We start from the raw sequence: 19,586 nt of genomic DNA, 5'->3' as shown, positions 1-19,586 counted from the left end.
TATTTTTCAATTTGTTTTGGATAATAGCTTGTATTACAGAGTTTATGCTGCTGGACCCGACCGGAAAGGACAGGAAAGGGGCAGAAAGAGAACAGAAAAGAGAACATAAAAAAACCCAAAAAAAACAAAAGAAAGAGATCAATGCATACATGTATATGCACATACATACCCACCTACATATATATGTATATACACTCGCACATACATTATATATATATACATATATACATACATACATACATATACACATACATACACATGCATACACACACATGTACACATACATGCATACATAAAGATAGATATACATACATACATATACACATACATACACACACATATATATATATATATATATATATATATATACATATATATACACATATACATACTCACATACATATACACATACACATACACTCACACATATGCATACATATATACATATCCATACACATACATACATACACATACACATAAGTACACACACATACCCACCCACACACATAAATATCTATGATCTATGCAATTTAAAGAAAATTCAAAATATAAATGATAATCTTTTTTCACAGCTACTAAGGTTTTACAAACATTACATGTTAAAACACTAACAGAGCAGTGGAAACCAAGAGGAGAGCCAACAGGTGACAGTACTTTGCACCAATCCTTAGTAAATTTATAATAGGTATGATTGGTAAGGAGTGCTGTGCTTATTTTAGAAGCAAACATATATATTAACTATGTGGACAAACTTATTTTAAATGTCCAGTTGTTTTTCTTGAAGGCAACAAATGCTTTGGACAGTTTGTAAACCTTGATTTCTTGTCAATAATTTGCCTCAAAAGATTATTGTGCTTCTATTTCAGATGTCATGGAACTCTTTCATGTGTTGTGTTGCTGCATAGTTACCAAACAAATTTGCAGGATGTGTGAGCGAGCACTGGTGCATTCATTTCAACAGCCTCTCTCAAAATTACAGCCATCCTTTTAAGCTGACTCCCCCCTCGGCCCATCAGTACGCAGTGAAAACTTTAAAGCCTTTCTCGGGAAGCAGTGTTCTCTTTTATGTCAGAAACAAAAACAAGATTTCTCCCTTCCTGATTCTGCCAAGTAGTTTCCTGGTAAACATTTTTTCTGCTCTAGACCAGAAAGTGTTGCTATTAAAGCTACCATCGCATTAACCTACACCGCCTTTGTGATGATTAAAGGCATGATACATACTAAATTTACCTGAACAAAATCCTAACCACAAGGAGACAGATCAGTCCACAACCCCACAGGTCTATGCAGCAAACAGTAAACAGAGGTACCAGGAGGCTAGCAGCTAGCCTTGCAGCTATTGTTACTGAGAGTCCCAATTACTCATCAGGGCAAGACATTCTTACTATGCTGACATTTCACTAGTATCTAAGCAGTCAGAGCTAAATAAAATATAATAGTAATACTTTAAAACATATGACCACTCCTCGTTTCCACTCCCCAGGTCAGATGAGAAGAAAATGACTTGATGGTTAAAATGGCAGGGGCAGTGAGGAGGGGCTCATCAAGTTTTTAATGTCAAGTTCTCAGAGTTGCAATGTATGAAAATGTGCTCTATGAATAGTTTGTTTGTTTGTTGAATTGTTTGATTAATTGACATTCCTTGAAATAAGTCAAATCACCAATTGGACCAGTAACCGAGAGCATTCTTGTTTGTTTGCCACTATTCATGCTGAAGTGCAACAGTCATGCTGGACGTCACATGTACAGCTTGGTATTTGACACTGGTATGGAGTTTTGACAAGACACTCAAACCTGGGGTAAAAATCCATCCATTCGAGGATGTGTATAAACACTTCTTTAATGTGTATCTGATTTTGTTGTTAGATGAGGCTAATGCAGATTCACTACCAAGACAATTACAGCATTTTTATGTGTTTGTACATGACTTAATGCGTATTTCTTCACATGACTGTGTCTGTTCATAATTCAATTGTCCAACGCTTTCCACACAAGCAGAATTGAATGGATGCTCAGCAGTTAGATGATTTGCAGAGCCACTCTTGTTTGCCACAGGATAGACTGTCAACATCTCAGTGATTAATCATCTTTACATTAGAACCAGATCTCCCAGCAACCAGTCCAGCTGATTAAACAATCCACAGCAGCTCTTGCGCATAGTAGTACAACTATGATGCCTATCATTCCAGATATGTTGCAGTGGGTGAATATGCTAGAGCTGAGCAAAAAAAATGCTATTGTTTTCTATCTGCTTCTAAGATTAGATTCAATATCCATCAGAGACACTACCCCTGTAAGAGTCTCTGTAGATCGCTTTAAGACAGCAACAAGTCTTGTTATGTTTGGCCACAGGTTTAAAAAAAAAAAACTCAACAAAAGCCAGTTCATCATATTTTACCACTGAGATCAAGTACTTTTTAACTTGATATAAAAAATTAATTGCTTTTTCTGAGGTCAAACAGAAAAAGGGAAAAATGAAAAAAAAAAAAACAGTGAACATAATCGTTTCTGTGCTGCTTGCATCGTTATTTGTCATGCTAATGCATGAAGCTGACCTAAACAAATGTAAGAACCCAAAGAAAATGTATCATTACTGCTCATTTTACGTCTGTTTCTATGTAAGCACGTACTGTACATATCTGAGGTTGCTCATGCAGCAAGAATGCTAACAGTAATAATCCTTGACAGCCTGCCTGAACAATCGTGACCTTTAATGCAAAAACATTGAACTCCTCCAAGAGATTCAACAGGATAAAAAGGTTTGTCTGGGTATTTATCAAATGTTATCTAGCTATAGATTTTATTTTGGCTGAATATGCAAATGTGATCATTTCAGTCCCTGTACATTAGCATATAACATTCACTGCAACAAGATTGAAGGCAACATTTATAAGTGAAACATGCTATAAAGGAGCCAGCACTCAATGCAGCAAGTAATATCTAGTGTAGGCCATTTCTCCTAGAAGGTATCTTGGAATAACTTCCAAAACCTCAAAATGCCCTGTAATGTCCCCAAACTGAGACATTCTTACTATGCTGACATTTCACTAGTATCTAAGCAGTCAGAGCTTGCCTTGATTTGACCGTTTTGCTTGTGGCTTTGAAGGTTAATGCATGTTACACTGCAGGTCACCATGAAAAGCTTTTAAGGCCCCAGGCTTGCAAATTTCAAGTCAAAAACAGCAACAATTCATTGCAAAGGAAAATCCTTTGCAGAATACAACTAAGTATGAAACCAGCAGATATAATTTCATTTGAAGAAGTATCACTTTGAAAGGAAACTCTGGGGTTTGTACTTGTTTGCAGAGGCCTCACTGTTCAAGAATTCTGTTGTACATCTCACAAAGGACATACTGTATCTGGACAACTGATGCTTCCTGAGTTCAGTTAAAAACAATGCTGTGTTTGTCAGTTGTTTGGGGGATCACTTCTTAGCAACTACAATGACCACATTGTGAATGGGTGTCATCTTGTCTCCAAGCATACAAGAAAAACAGCACAGAGCACAAATTCCAGCTTAATGCAAACAGTTGATTTGTCGAGCTTTTAATGTGAACAACAAAACACAATGAACTTAATCCTTCTTAAAAGAAAAAAAACTAATTCTCTTTCACTCACAATTCTTCAGAAATTGCACTGACACTTCTCATCATCTTCACTATATTTTATAAATGATCTTACGTGATTCGATTGCTGCAGAACTTTGTGAACTGTGGCTGGTTGAGGTATATCAGTCGAGCATCTTCTTGATCAGCCAACGATGTCTTCTCTGAAGTGTCCTCTGTCTTTGCATATCCTGCAGCGTGCAAGAAAAGAAATTGAAGTTTAAAATATAGAAATGAGCACTGCCTTGAGCACAAACAAAAGTAAGATAAAAAGGTGTTTTGAAGCCTTTGAGCTCCTATGTATCCAAAAGTACCCAAAAGGAATCTTCTGGGGTCTGGCAGACACGATTCACTAACTCAGTTGAGGAGAATTTCGGAAACTTTAATGCTTTTGAGGTCTTATTTATAAAGCATATGAGTTCTTTTGGATACATTTAGAAAAGCCTAAATATCTTGGGTCATTTTTGAGACTGTGATCAATAGATTTTATATTCTTACAAATCAAAGCATACTAAATTCAAGGTTGCACGAACACAGCTCTACTACACAACAAATACCAAATAAAAGAAAAACTACAATAAAGAATGTATGTGGTTCTATGCATTTCAACACTTATGTGAAAGTTTTGTTCCTGGAAGTGGATGATTAAAGCTGAGAATTTCCAATGCAGAATAACATCCGGCTGGCAAGAGTCAACTAAACTTATATGCATATCAGCTACTGCACATAAGTTTCTAAAAACTACAAGTAGGTGACACTTTAAATCTATGTCTTCACTTATTTCGGTTTCATTCTTCCTGAATTATTATGTACTTTTTCACTCTGAAAACACATGCTGCTAAAGCCAAGAATAAAACATGTTATCAATCAGCTGCAGTTTGCTGTGATGCATAAAAGACAGGTACTGAGAACTATTTGAGCCCTCTCTTTTTTTAAAAAAATCTATTTTAATGTAAATTTTTAAATAAAATTATAAAATGAATGAAAGAATATAACCTAAGATTGGCAGAAGCAACCATTGTGTGCTGGAAAACTGTTTATATAGGTGGATACATGTCATTTCTTTCTCAATCTCCTGGATGAACTGAATTCAACAAAGTAGGATATAGCTCTGCTGGCTAAATCAACATCGGTGACACACGAACAGGGTCGCATGTGGGTCTCAGAGATGCTTATGTATGCAAAGCATTAGGCAAATTATTTTTGAATGGCAAGGGACCAATCAAAATTTAGCACATTTCTTACTCAGCCTCTGCAAGCGCGGTCTTGCAGCACAGCTCAGTTATGCCATTAATGTGAAGGTTGAAGAAAAGGTGCTGCATCATGCATTAAAATCCCAAGACCCATGCCCAAAATTTCTTGGTGCAGAATGAATGGCAAGTATGATGAGCAAAATTAGTGGAAATGTAAACTCTGAATGACGAAGTATAACACCTTCGCAATGCAAGCAGATTAATAAGGGTTGGTCTATAATATTTGTGCAGAATTACATCTTTCTCCTTACACACTAAGAGTTTAATTTAGACAATCACATGAAATCTGACTATGAAAATATTAACCTTATTGGCTGATATTAAAAAAGAAAAACACCTATGAATCCATTTAAAACAATAAACAACATAGCGCCTTGTGTGCAAACACTTCCACCGCAGCATGAAACTTAGTAACAGCAGTTCATGCATCAGATCAGCTTAATGCAGACAAACTAAAAACCACTTTTACATACCTAGAAAAATACATACTAATGGAAAAGGCAGATTCCACAGAGATTATTTTGGCTTTTTTTTCTTTGTTTTAAATTCCTAAACTTCACATTTTGTTATCCTCATGTTTTAATTGATACCATCTAGATTAGTGGCTGCAGTACTGCCACGGGACCAACACTATAAAACTCTAAAGTCAACAGTATTCCCCGATATCAAGTTGCATACATGTGATCCAGGGGCTGCTGGATGGCCTTTGGTAACCTGTAATAGTTGCAGTGTTAGACAGTCTCATGTAAGGCATGCAAAACATAGTTTCCACAATTTCAGACACAGTAAACCATGGTGTTGAAATGGCAAGGAGGCCACTAGTATGAGGGAAAGATGGCTTCTGGAAGCATCAACAACATCAAATTGCAAAGTCATGGGATACTGTAACCAGAGACACTACAGGATATGGCCCAGTTGTAACCGTAGCCCAGGTATGCAGTATTTCCTTCATGTCACGTCAAGGAAACAAAGTAGAGGGCTGACAGTCTTGCTTGCCACTTTCACTGCTCTTTGCTTTCTTTTTTTCTCACCTTACAGGTAACACTCTCTCACTCTTGTTACACAAACCCCAAATCTTAAATTACAGCTCTTGTTATATTAACGATCCACTTGGCCTTGCATAGAGGATTACTGAGGAGTAACTGCCAAACATCCTCGCCTTATAGATTCTCTCCTTATCATGTGCTCTAAAGCTAAAAATAAGTAAAGATTTTCAGTAGACACTGCAGCAGGGAGCGCTCCTCCCGACAGCAACTACCTAGTCAGTGTTTCTCCTACATGGCGGGCCACCACAGCTATACTCTAAGCGCCATGCCTTCAAAATAAACATTCCAGGGAAGTTATAGATGAGGAACAGCTAAAAAAATAAAAGTCATGTAACATTAAGGGCACATTCATATTAGCCTTTTTAATTCAAATCCTAGTCGGTCTGCTCAGAAAAATCCGCTTTGTTTGGGGAATTGTGAATGCGCCAGACAAATTCTGATTCAGACCAAATAAGTGACCTGGTCTGCAAACAAATGCAGGTCTTAGTCCGTTTCAAGCGGACCAAATACAGGAAGCGGGCTAAAAAAAATAAAAGTCACTTCTTGTATTTGACATACTGTAGGTAAATACATAGCGAGTCCTCTGCCTCGTCTGTTGTTCATACTGCGGTCATTGTTGCAGTGTGTTTCTGCAGTATACTTGCAGAAGACAAAATTAAAAAAACCAACACAGGAATATTTTAATGCTCCATGTTTAGCTCACAGTTGGAGAAAACACACTTTTTTATCTTCACATCTTTGGGAAATATTATTGTGAAGGTTTGGTGCGTTTGACTCAAGTCCAGCGTGAACACGATCTCTGCATGGAAACACCCCCCTACAACTGAGCCAAGTCCCCAATCATACTGAGTCTAGAGGACATATATACATACATACACACACACATTCATACATTCACTTGAATGGTTGCTCCACTAATCCTACACTGCACTATACTTTGATGGTTTTTGCTCAAGCAGGTAGCTTGACATCTATAAATGGTTTTCAGGGGACCCTTCCTTCTCTTTCCAAAATTAACAGAACTTCGAGCCAAAACATCCCCCAGGTAACACAATGATGACAGGTGGTTAGCAATAAATAACAGCACTGACTAAAGGTGAAGGTAAGGACTTTGACTCCGAGGGGGGTTAACTTGCTGAATATGGGCTAAAAAGGTAAGGCTACTGCTAATACTCTTTTGAAATTTATAGTTTATCTTATTAGGAAATTATTTTCATGCTCAAATGCATATTTGTAAATCATTTCTTTTCTGAAGTACTGCATAGCTGGTGTTGAAGTAATACTCTAATCTTCCAGACTGCCCAATGGACAGTTTATAACAACCAGCCATATACCAAAGATCTCTTCTTGCAAAGTAAGAACATTTACAACAAAGTCGGTCTAAGTCGGTTTAAATCTTACAACAGTTTGGCTAATGCAGGAACTAGCTTTCAGAGAGAAAACTCAAAATTACTCTAGTAAGTGACTGCAGCATAAGGGTGGTGTGAAGTAGCAGGCCAGTGGAGCTAGCTGAGCAGATGTGATTGATGCTGTTTTTGTGTTCTGAATGAGCCTTCGCAGCATGACACGATGTGCTGGAGTAAGCCAGGTGCTGCAATGCACCAGTTGCTGTTGGTAAGGTTCCTGTTTAACTTTGTCCTTTCCTTCCTTCGTTTCCGTAGCATTAACACAACAGACTAGTACACAAAATACTGTTTAAATTTATAGTATTTTAATGATGGATTTTATGCTGAGACTTTTTTTGTTTTACATTTTAAATACATTTTAGGGATAATATTTTGCAAGACCTACAATTGATGATCAGAGAAAAAAAGCAGAGACAGAAACCTCTAAATAAATTCACCAAGGTGGCCATGTGGTCGGTGCAGTTTTCTCATGTTTGTCAGCAGAACTTGTTTCCAACATGGGTGTACAACCTACTGCATATCCATGCATGCCAAGTATTTTGTTTTGCTAATGCTGCATTAAGTAAAATCTACCAGCTTCTAGCCCCACCTCTGGTAAAATTTTCATGCAAATCTGTGCATAAATGTTTAAGTAATTCTGCTGACAAACTATCTGATCTGCAGAGAGCACATCCTTCATCTTAGTGTATGCTTGCACTTTTAACAAAAGTGATGCTGAGCCTCACCCAATTCAGCAAGATCTTCCTTTATCAAAGCTCAAACTCCCAAGTTTGACAAATTTAACTTTGTGGTTTTTGTACATATTTTCTAATAGAAAGAAAAAAGCAAAACTTGACTGCATGCCTGAATTTCCAGTTTGGTGTTTAGATATCAGGTCAAGTAGCAACTAGAGCTAGCTGATAGTTAACATATTTTACACTCTTTGGCCTCAAATGTGTGATGCTGCCTAACTAAGTGCTGCCATGTTTCTATGGCAGCAACTATTCTTGCTCACCTGATCCAATTAAAGGCTACAAGTTGAACACTTTAACTGGATTTAAAAGCAAAAGCAGAACTAAAGCCAGAAAGAAGTCAGCTTAGCACAAAAAGTTGTAAACATTCGTCAAATACCATGGCCCATCATTCCCACACTGCCAGGTAAACTGGATAAATACAGTTAACTATCAGTAAATTTTCAGTAACAAGACATGACAGCTTTGAGAGATGGACGCAGAAGGTCATTAAAGTAGCTTTTTCTCAGCTTACTCTTAGGAGGCTTTTCTGGGATCTTCCACTTCCTATATCCAGCTCATGTCCTCACTTCTTAACAAACTGTGGATAATGCACCGAGCCACTGCCACAGATGTCTCAGTGGGAAGTCCTCTAAATATTCCCTGGTGGACACTGTGTATTTTCCTGCACTAATTGCATTAACTGCAGTCTTGTCACAGCTCAGCTACAGTGACATCAATAAAGACAGCAAGAATAGGACACTAGACAGATAATACGAGCATAACCTGCCTTATACTGGATAAACTGAACCATCATAATACCCACACTAGCTGGCCATTAAAAAAAGAAGCATGGGAAAAGAGGAGAGGGAGGTGCAAAGAGCCAAATAAAGCTCAGTGGGAGTAGAGCAGTGGCACACAGCTCTGGAGGGGAAGCCTCTAGAGGAGGGATCAATGCCACCAAGTGTCGTAATGAGTTTGGATGCAGGCCAGATGTCAGGATTATTGCTTGTGTCAGCCAACAGACAGACTGGTGGAACAATAGTCACAAGGGGGAATGTATTTTGGACAAAGTGCCCAGTGGGAAAAACTGGGCCCAGAAAGGCTTGGCCAAGTCATGCTAGTCTTCCCCCGTCTGCCTTTGTGGCGCTTGCTGAGCACTCTATGTTACAGTCCCAGTATGCAAATCCCAGTTCAAACACATTTGTATTACATGAAAGCATGTCAAGGCCAGTCATAAAAACAAAAAGCTGCGATAGATGCAATTAACTTGTAACACTTTCAAAAAACAAAACCTTTCTACATGTCAGTGGGTGTGTGAATGTAGGACTGATAGAAGATTTAAAAAATGGGGGGAAAAAAAACAAATCTGCAGATTTATGATACCTTGGATGATAATGGATTAGCTAAGCAGAGGTAGAGGGGGTGGGGGTGGAGCAGTTATTACTGCTATGACTGTCAACACAAGAAAGATTAAATGCATCTAATGACAGCACTGACAGGAACAGTCATGAACAAATAGCTGAGCTTAGCTCACAGACCACCAATCAGGTTTAAATATCACACACATGCACAGTTATTTTTGGTCACTGTTTATCAAAGACTAAAGCTGTTATGAAAAATATCATTAAAACATGTGCAATTGCTGCCTTTTATCATTTTGATCAATTAATGCCTGTAACATCTGTGATTACAAAATGACTGATCAACAATCCATAATTCTTCAAGTAGGTCAATCAATCCATCCCTAGGTGAAAATACATCCAGTGTAGTGTAACTGAGGTACAGACCAAGGACTGATGAACTCGACACATTGCAGGTCAATAAAATGTAAATAAAAAGGCATGTGACTTGGCCTGAAACTGGCTCCCACAAAATGCATTCAATAACAACCAGGTAGGGCGGGTAGATAGATTAGAGCTATTGATACTGATCCAATACAAGTGAATGAAACACAGCCAAACCAAAATCAAAGTGAAACCGCAGCAGTGACTGTGCTTCATTAAAAACAGAAAATACAGTCCTATCACAAGCAAGTTTTGCTTCAGTGAGTGTTTCTAATACAGATCTACATGTAACAAGAAGCTTAACAAAAAAGCAGGAAGACTTCATCATTATCAGAGTGCTTATTAAATCTGAGACTGTTTACTGCTTTTATAAGGCTCAAATTAGTTCCAACACACTGTACAGTGAGTCGTCTTCCTCTCACAAGCAAATGAGTCTAATGTGCCATGTATATCTGCACATTGCCACCAAAGAAGAATCTCTACATGATTCATTCATGCCAGATAAATATTTCAGTAGCCTGAGCAGCAAGTCTATTCATGGGAATCAAAGTAGCACAGATGAAAGCCCCTTTGCTTGTTACAACCATTTGTGAATGGAAAGAAGGGCTGGAGAGGACTGTAGATACTGCCTCAATCTAAGCAACATCCATAAGTCGCTTATCAGATCACAATGCTGTAACCAGCACTCATAACAACAGGGCAGCTGCAGAATTAATCCTCCTCCCTGTTTGGCTCCGTCTGGCTCCTCATAGGCTCAAGCAGACTACAGTGGGACAGACAGTTCAGGGACAACACAGGCAGCTGGGGCTTGCAGTGACATCACAGGGCTAGCCTGGCTGAGCTTAGTGAGGGATCTGCAGGGAGAGAAACCTTTCCACTGTGTGTGTGTGACTTTATGAATGATCAAAGGCAAGGGCATATGGCGTGCAAGTCAAAGGTCTGAAAACAGGAAATGGACAGTGACACAGTCAGTCACACTATCATAATGTTTCTCTTCCTCACCAGGACCAAAATCAACAGCATAAAGCTAATGTTTCGACACACCAAACAACATGAGCTCATTTTTTAATGGGTCCAGAGGCTTTGCTAAACTTAAATAAAAAGACATCAACTTGCTAAAATTACTAAAAGTAATGCTGTTAAAATTACACCAATGCTAATAGATGCTAATAAGGACAAAACAATTAAACAAACCCAAATAAAAGGTCAAAGAACTTAGAATTCTTCCTTTTGTTTATGTATAACTATAAATCAAGGTTCTATAAAAAGAAGTGTCAATAAAAAGGAAAACATTTCAACCTGCTGGTGACATTTTATGAAAAGTTCAAGTTATTTCAAAACCTAATGAGAAGTACTTTCTAACATGATTTACTACAAATAAAATCTGCAACTCAGAGAATTTTAAATGTGCTTTTAAGTTCTGATCAATGTTTAGAGCTGCAACCTGCTATGCCTCAGTCTTTCCAGGGGCCCTCTGTCATCTGGATATATGAGAACACCAATGTCATCAGCTCATTTCAAGATTCAGTTCTTAGAGCTTTATCTAATTAATATTAAAATAAATAAGCAATAAAAGTAATATTTACTATTGTACTAAAGCATGTTCAAATCAGCACTTTAACAGGTGATTTAATCTAAGGACATGTGACAGTTGAAAGTTTAGTTGGATTAGTTGTCTCAGCTAAGTTGTTTTTCCTGTCAGTAAAATCTTTTTAAGACTCGCCTAGAAAGTCAAATAACATGGATGACTGGTTATTCAGACTTCCCTAAACTCCCATAACAGGAAGACAAGTGAAAAGCCTTCCGCATTAGAAACAACCATAACTGTGTGGTTGAATCGAGACTGAGATAAATCTTCAAAACATATCTTAATATAACTTAACATTTTATGTCATCCGAATGTGCAATGAGTTATTGCATTTTTAACAGTTCAAATTTAAATCGATTCAATTAATCAAACTGATGAAAAAATGTACCAAGATATTTACTAACATACAGAAATAAGTAACATCAAAATATAGGAACAAGATGTTTATGGGGAAAAACCCTTCATAAAGACTGACACACTCATTCCATCACATTCAGTCTATAAATAGCTGTAATATGCAAATGACTGGGGATGACGATTAATCTGTCAGCCTTTCAGTAATGCCATTTGGCCTGACGCATCACATTTGATGTGCCTATCAAATAAGTCAAATCAGGATCTCCATCAGCCAAAACTACAAGTCACACATGTGTAAATCACATGCACCTGTCTTAAATTCACAGAAGAAAAAATGATGTGGATTAAATCCTTGTCATATTAACTAAGGTCTGCAGAGTGGGTCATCTTTTAGTATCAGTAAAATGATGGCTTTTACTGCAAGAGGAAAACGAGGTGACTTCATGTCTTGTTAGCATCACCATCTACAGTAATGACCCATAAACGTTACACAATACGGAACTAGTAACAGGAAATTCAGATTAATCCACAGCTTGTTTTACACCTTCCAATGAATTCCCCTTTAGTTATCAACCTTATACACGTTTGTACAGGAATGCACACGTTATTAAAATGTGTTTTGGACTAAAACAGCTATCTATAGAAACAGCACTATGACCTAGTTGAGCATATATCAAGCCAAGACAGGATCAGCGTTATAAAATTCACAAGTTCTTGGGTGGTGTGGGGGTGGCAAGGGGGTTCAAGGACAACAAGAGTTAAATCTTCTCCACCATTGATAGTGTAGATTTCCTGTGGAGTGACTGCCGACACCTCCATCTGACCTCGTCATCCCACAGTGACACACATACATTGACCGCCTCTTGGCATACACAAGAATCATTTTCCTGCTGCCTCAGCGTACATGTGAACCACCATAAAAGTTCAAACAGCAGAATACCAGATATAGTATAGATAAATTTATTTTCAATGTCTTAAATGACTGATTTCAGAAAATAATTGAAAATCTGACTTGCTTGTAATCTTGCAGTGGTTCGTAAAAAGCAGTTTAATCTGTGCATTACTGTTCACCTTAGAGAGCAGCTCATAAATGAGATTTAGGAGCTAATTATTATGAAGAGAACCCATTTAGCAACACTTTGTTGCATTCAGTTTTTGCAGATTATCAGCACCTAGTAGGGGGTGGGAAATTTAATCCAAAAAAAAAAAAAATCAAATATTGGATTTTTTTGCTTCACAATTTCAAAATCAAATACAAATAATACACTAAAATTTTTGTCATTTTTATTGTTTTTCAGTGATTTTTTTACTTGTCTTCTTGGACATTATAGCTGCAGAATGATGATCTTGCTACTGTGTTGTTTTATTTTCCTAATTGAAATTAAGAAAAATAACTATCAAAAAAAGTTTTGCACATTTTTTTTTTGTTTGCTTTTAAGTCTACTAATATCAGCAATATCAAAGCATCATGAGAATTTAAATCAACTCGGCACCCAAAAAAATTGGAATCAAATTGAATCATATCATCACAGCCCTAGCGCCTACTGCTGGTATCTACGTATGATTTTAGGTACAATGCTGTTAAGATATTTTTAATCCTAAAGATCAATAATTAAACACTGCATGCTTTCATACTGTTGACATAAATGCCTTTGTGAAAAACAAATTAAAATGACCAGCTGAGCTTACTCCCTCTGATTTGGTGAAGCTAGTCTGTGACAGTGGTGAAAGATGGATTGTTCATCAGACCAGGTGTCATGCTTTTTCTTTGTCTTTTTCCCCAAACACTTAAAAATGACCTTCCAAAAGACTCTGTGAACTAAAGCCTCTCGTAAACATTTCTGGGGATTCTCCAGCTCACCAACAGATTAGAGAATCCAATCAGCTCCAGAAGCTGGATCGCTCATAGACTCAGTCAACAATTCAAGACATTAAGACCTTGAAGCTTCTCAGTTCAGAGTAAGCACAATATAGTCTCACGCTTACTTTCATAAAGGATTAACTAACGTAAAAGTTAAGTTATAGCGTGCTTATTTTGGTTGTAATAGCAAAACAGGCATTCAGGGTTTTCTGGGCTCCTTTATCTTCCAAAAATAAGTACATATACACAACTTTAGTTTTTTTTTCCTTCCTAAAAGGTCAGTGCAACAACATAACAGCCTCTTTGCCTCTGAATTAGCTGGAGATGTTTTATCTTTGCATCAGTCTCTTTGTGGACACATTCACAGGCGCCTTTCCACATCTCCCCCTCCTTACAGTTTGCCTTGCAGACAGAGAAGACTCACTGAGGTGAGGGAAATTGAGTATCCGAAGAGACACATATTAGACTGGCTGCAGGTTAGTGATGAAGGCAGGACATGAAGTGGAAAATAAAGAAGTGGAGATGTCCCATGCCTGCCCATAGAGCAGAGGCCCAAGGGGACTTGATATGACACACCAGCAGCCCCAGACATGGGATTTAGTGGCGTGTTGGGCTTTTGTGCCACATTATTTTCAGCCAGTGATCCGCCAGGCACATGGGCAGCGCTGGAACTCTTCAGAAGGGAGCAGTCTATCCCCCTCCAGTCTCCCTCCCCATGCTGTTACCACTATTCAGACAGACTGAGGCTTAGCTGGTGTTATTGAAATGCTACAGGGGGAACATCTTGCATCACTTATGCCTGGAAAAGAAAACTTGAGAATGACAGAGAGGTAGTGATGCAGTACTTAAAGAAAAGGAAGGCTCCTTTGCATCTCACAGAACAAGTATGTTTGGCATTTGCAACAAATAAAAGCCTCATCATGTGATCCAGCTGGCATAAAGACAAGCATTTGGGCCTTCTTGGATTCATCCTCACAGGACAGGTTTACCTGCATTATTCCACTTTTAGTGTTAACCGTGCGAGGGGATTTTGCCTGTTTGCAGATAATCATTAAAAATAAGAGAGTAAACTGGATTCTTGTTGTTGCCAACTGTTAATTTGCAACTTGTGTGGCTTCTGTCTATCAGCTTTACCATGAAGACAGTGGAGGTGGGCATCAACCACCTTTTAACAATCATGGAAATTTGTACTGGAGACATCAGTATCGTACAGTTCCTGTTTGTTCTTGCTAGAACAGACCGGATTGCATTTTTAACAAGCTGATAGCTTCTGAGATCACTTTTATTCCAAACATGACACAAGGTTGTTTTGAAAATACATTTTGCCAAGTTGGTGACAATGCTGGATATGTCAACAGCACTGCAAAAAAAAAAAAAGAAAAAAAGAAAAAAAAAGAGTGACACAACGTGGAGAGGCACAGGGTGACCAAGACATAGGGTGTGTGGCATGGAGAGCTGATGGACAGGCTGCTGATGGATTAAGTGGTAAGCCTGGAAGAGGGCTGCCCTTTCTAGATGGAAGCCTGCCTGATGCACTGTGGTGATTAAAATACCAAACTGAAGGGTAGGCAGAGTACTTAGACGCCCATAAAAAGAAATCAAAAGAAGTGTTTTAGTAAAGGAGTGGGTGAGCAAAGTAAGTAACTAAATGTGGAACCATGTGGCTGCAAAGATGATGCTGTGAGAGCTTCATAGGTCAGCAACCCAGCAGCACATGAGGTGATCAAATTTAACATTTAGACAGACATTTGAAAATATATCACAAGATTCTTATTTTCACTGAAGCACATAGGAAAAGAGTGCGCACAATTGTCTGCTCTTAGTAACTTAAAAAAAAAAAAAAAAAAAGTGGTGTTAGTGTGACAGCAATAGCTGCTGCATAATTTATGTGCTCACTCCTCTGGCTGCAGAAGCTGCATCTGTCAACAATTTCAGAAGAAAATCTATATTGGTATTTAATTATTTAGATTTCTACCATCTTATGACCCTGTGAAATGACACCAACATTTCTTTTAAGGGGAACTGACAAGATGACAGAACTAAGTCATACATAACTACCACTAACTCAAGCTGCTTACAAGAACATAGAAATATCCTGCGTGACCTGCAAAATATAAAATCAACAAACCCAAATAATCGTTTCACTGGAAACTGAAGCTTGGGTTCAAACCGAAAGGACATAGACGCTTCTGGCAATGTTGACAAAACACCCTCTGCAGACATTTCTATTTACTGTAAGAATCATGCATGAAGAATAATGCACAAAGTCATTCTTTATCAAAAGTTTTAGCATGCATGTTGAAGCTCAGAAGTTTTTGTTTCCCACTGCAGAGGAGATTTCTAAAAACATTAATACACACAGAGGAAGGAGGAGAAAGCCACTCGATTTCACCAGGCTTATAACAGTAATCTAGTGACTTTAGCAACATGAACAGCCTGCACAGCATTCAGAATTAGCCATGGTGGAGGAGAACAGATCCTTCCTCTACTGTTATGAACTGCATCACTGGACTGTCTCAGTAAAAGCACGCTTTGTGGTGTGATTGTTCTGCTATCAGTTCTGCAAGTGTTGCATGTTCTGGTTAGAACAGTCCTTTAGCTTACAGCACATTTCTTACACCAGGAATAGATTAGCTTTTTTACATGAAAAACTGAAAAATGAACCATATTCACTCATTATACACATGGAAGTTATTAGATACAAATCTATTCCCTGTTTTAGATTAACAACAGCTAGCTTTGCCAGCTGCAGTCAAGCATGGAGAAGTTGGAATACAAACTCTAAAAGACTTCAAACACCCCATTAGACATAAAAGTGTGGACCATTAAGAATCCCATTACTGGGAGCTACAGATGGGTTGCATGACAAGAGCCAACAGTGTTAGCTGCTATTTGCAACTGGTTCTTGGATTGCATGTTGTTGATCCAACTGGTCGACACTGGCTCAATATCGACTTAGACAGATATTCTTTTTAATTACCTTCTTAGCTTCTCTGTATTTGCTCTTCCTATACCAAAAAGTGCATACAAAGAACTTTGCATGTAGTTCAACAGAACAGCTTGCGATAGGTTAGCAGCACAATGCATAGGAAACAGCGCATCAATCTTTTAAAGACATACATTTAGGTAAATATACTCAAAAAACCATAAAATGAACTGTGTAAAAATTCTAACTGACAGTCACAACAAAGGGGGAATCCTTGTATATACAGGAAATAACTCCTTTATAATCATGGAGGCCAGAAAGATGCTGAATATCAATATCCAAATATCTAATGGAAAAAAATAGATATCCTACATTACAGTGGTTATTTAAGCCATTAAATTCTGCTACAACATGATCCATGAATTGTCCACAAAATATATTTGTCTGGGTGCTTCTAAAGGGAAATCACTTAGTGACACTGGATTCAATTAAAAAAGAGCAAAAAATATTCATTTTCAATTTGCAAATTGATCTGTTATAAAATTGATACAAGTGGATTATTGGTCAATACACACACACACATACATATATATATATATAAAACTGCTGATTAGTAGTGAGTTTTATAACTCATCTGTAGCAGCTTATACACAGACATACGTCATTTTTTAAATCAACTTTCATGAATATGTTTTTTTTTTGTTTGTTTGTTTTTAAATATGTTTCTTTCTGGAGTCTGGTCCACTTCCAGGAAAGACACATTTAAACCATAACCAAACAAGTATGAACTATTGTACACAGTTAATTAAGCCTTATCTACAACTAAATGAGATGTAACAAATAAACAGGAAGAACAAAAAAAGGAAACTTATCCGAATGCACTTTGAGAGCAAGCTAGACCTCTAGCTTTGGCCAAATAATATACACAACAGCAATAAGTCAGACTGAGATATTATACTGTTGGACCTGCAGTTATAAATCAAACTTGGGCCATGCAAAAAAAAAAAAAAAAAAGAAAGAAAAGAAAATCAAACTGCAGAAGCACAGTACATTTTCTGTGGGGAGAAACAGAAACTGCAGCAAATGCCATATATAACAGGAGATGATACTGATTGCTGTGTTAAATTCCTGCCCCTGTCCTGAGAGGTCAGAGATCAAGATCAGCCATCACACTGAATTACATGGATTTTTAAGACTTCAGAAACAAACTCCAGTAGAATGTGCATTTGCAGCCAGTTGCCAGCTTACATGTGAACAGCCTTAGGTGCTTTCCTGGATAAACAAACACACCTTAAAATCCAAATCTACTAATCTGTATTCAAAGCCATGAAGAAAACAGATCATCTTACGAGTATTTGAATCACCTAAGTAATGTGTTCACATCCTTCTTCTTTGGCAAACAAAAAAAAAAAAAAAAGCAGTAGAAAGCTTCTCATGCAGTGATGAAGTGAGGGTCCAAGCCCAATTACAATCAGACTCAGACCCACACTGTCGCAGATGCCATGTCCCCAAACAGCTGTCAGTGGCTACTGCAAAAGAACATCAACTTCACCTGTGTTATCAGCTGATGGTAGAGGCCTGGACATGGCTGCCTCAGTCTTGACAGGTGCTAGGTTCAGCAGGGTCAGGTCCATCTTAAACTAGTTTCATTTTCAAGGTGCAGAAATCAGTGACACAACATTAGACCAAAAAACCACTTTTATGTGCTGAGGCATTGATGGTTACATACTCACTTTTAGAAGTGAATAAGTTGTTTATTATTCATACTATTGAACACATCAAAACAACAGGGGTAATTTTCCTGTCGACCCCTGGAAAACTTTGCAGTCTTGACCCTTGTTTGTAAACCATTAAACAGCAGCTATAGCTAGCAAGTTTCACACCAACAGGAAGCTGTCGGGTGGCCTTTTTTCTTTGCAATAAAAAGGGAATATCCGTATGACGGTGGACAAAGACACACACACACACACACACACACACGCACGCACACACACACACACACGCAAAAAACGGTTTAACATACCTTCAGCCCGGGTACGAAGATCAGACATTGTTCTCTGCACTGGCGGCATCTCTCCACGCCGAGCCGGGCGAGGGGCACCTGTCAAGCGGCTGGGGCTTGTTAGACCTGCACCCTGTGGCTGCTGCGGCTGCTACTTCTCAACAGTCAAAGAATTGCAAAACAACGACTGAAATTGAGCGGAGGCGCCTCTGTCATGCGGGCTGGACTGCTGCGTGCTCGCTGCTAGTGAGGGCTGAAGGCGAGACAAAACCAACTTTCATGTGGCTGCTTTGACAGAAGCATGGCTAAGAGTCCGGTGCTTCGCGAATCCCTACAACATCCTAGTCACCACAAGGCGAAATAAAAAGCCGTTTGACGGATTGGACACAGCGTCAGTGGACACGGACTTACCATAAACTGAAGTGAGGGGGACGGTACCGCTTCAACATTATGGACCGTACCACATGTACCCGCAGCGGGAGGGGTTGGCATAGCAAATAACCCTCAATTTATCATGGTTTTCACTTGAACAAATCGTCGTAATTTCTTTTTTTTTTTACACGACTTAAAAAGGACTAAGAAGTATATTTTAATCAGTAGGACAGTCTAATTTAAAATAAGTATTATTAAACCGTCCAACAAAATGTTGTTTAGTGTGAACACCTCCCCCTCTGCGGTAGCTGTTCACATGTTGGGAGTTGGCTTATCACTGCTGAATTGTGTTTTATTTCTAGATAATAATGTCTTAATGGAAACTGCAGTCAGCACATAATAGGTTTAATTTTTAACAAACAGATATGCATTATACAGTGTTTATTAGCAGTATTATACATGCAATGAAAACACACCTATTGCACTGCACATACTGCTGCTTTATGCTGCAGAATGTGTTTCATATATTCTGTTATAAATCACAAAAACGTCAGCATGAAACAGGAAGTATATTTGATTCATAAATAAATCAGATAGGAAAATTAAATGACGCATTATTAGTTATACGTCATGATCAAAATTTGTATTATTAAAAATATGGAGTTACAATGAA

General features: G+C 38.1%; 1 protein-coding gene across 7 annotated transcripts in view; it reads right to left on the bottom strand.

The window, feature by feature from the left end:
* Nucleotides 1-18,896, bottom strand: part of atp8a1 (ATPase phospholipid transporting 8A1) — a 97,825-nt gene extending 78,929 nt beyond the window's left edge. For 6 of the 7 annotated variants that reach the window (XR_013771519.1, XM_079249792.1, XM_079249791.1 and 3 more), the window contains exons 1-3: nt 18,563-18,896; nt 18,092-18,179; nt 3,682-3,796 (exon numbers count right to left, since the gene is read on the bottom strand). Coding sequence is in view for 6 of the 7 variants with exons in the window: in XM_079249792.1 (XP_079105918.1) it covers nt 3,682-3,796; nt 18,092-18,173 (197 nt within the window). In the remaining variant the exon portion in view is untranslated. The remainder of the gene's footprint in view (nt 1-3,681; nt 3,797-18,091; nt 18,180-18,562) is intronic. The other variant, XM_079249794.1, reaches the window with a different exon arrangement.
* Between the last annotated feature and the right edge of the window lie 690 nt (nt 18,897-19,586).

Source organism: Telmatherina bonti (genome assembly GCF_933228915.1).
Source record: "Telmatherina bonti genome assembly, chromosome: 12".
Lineage (NCBI taxonomy): Eukaryota > Metazoa > Chordata > Actinopteri > Atheriniformes > Telmatherinidae > Telmatherina > Telmatherina bonti.
The sequence above is the reverse complement of the archived record's forward strand: the minus strand, read 5'-3'. Positions and strand labels throughout refer to the sequence as shown.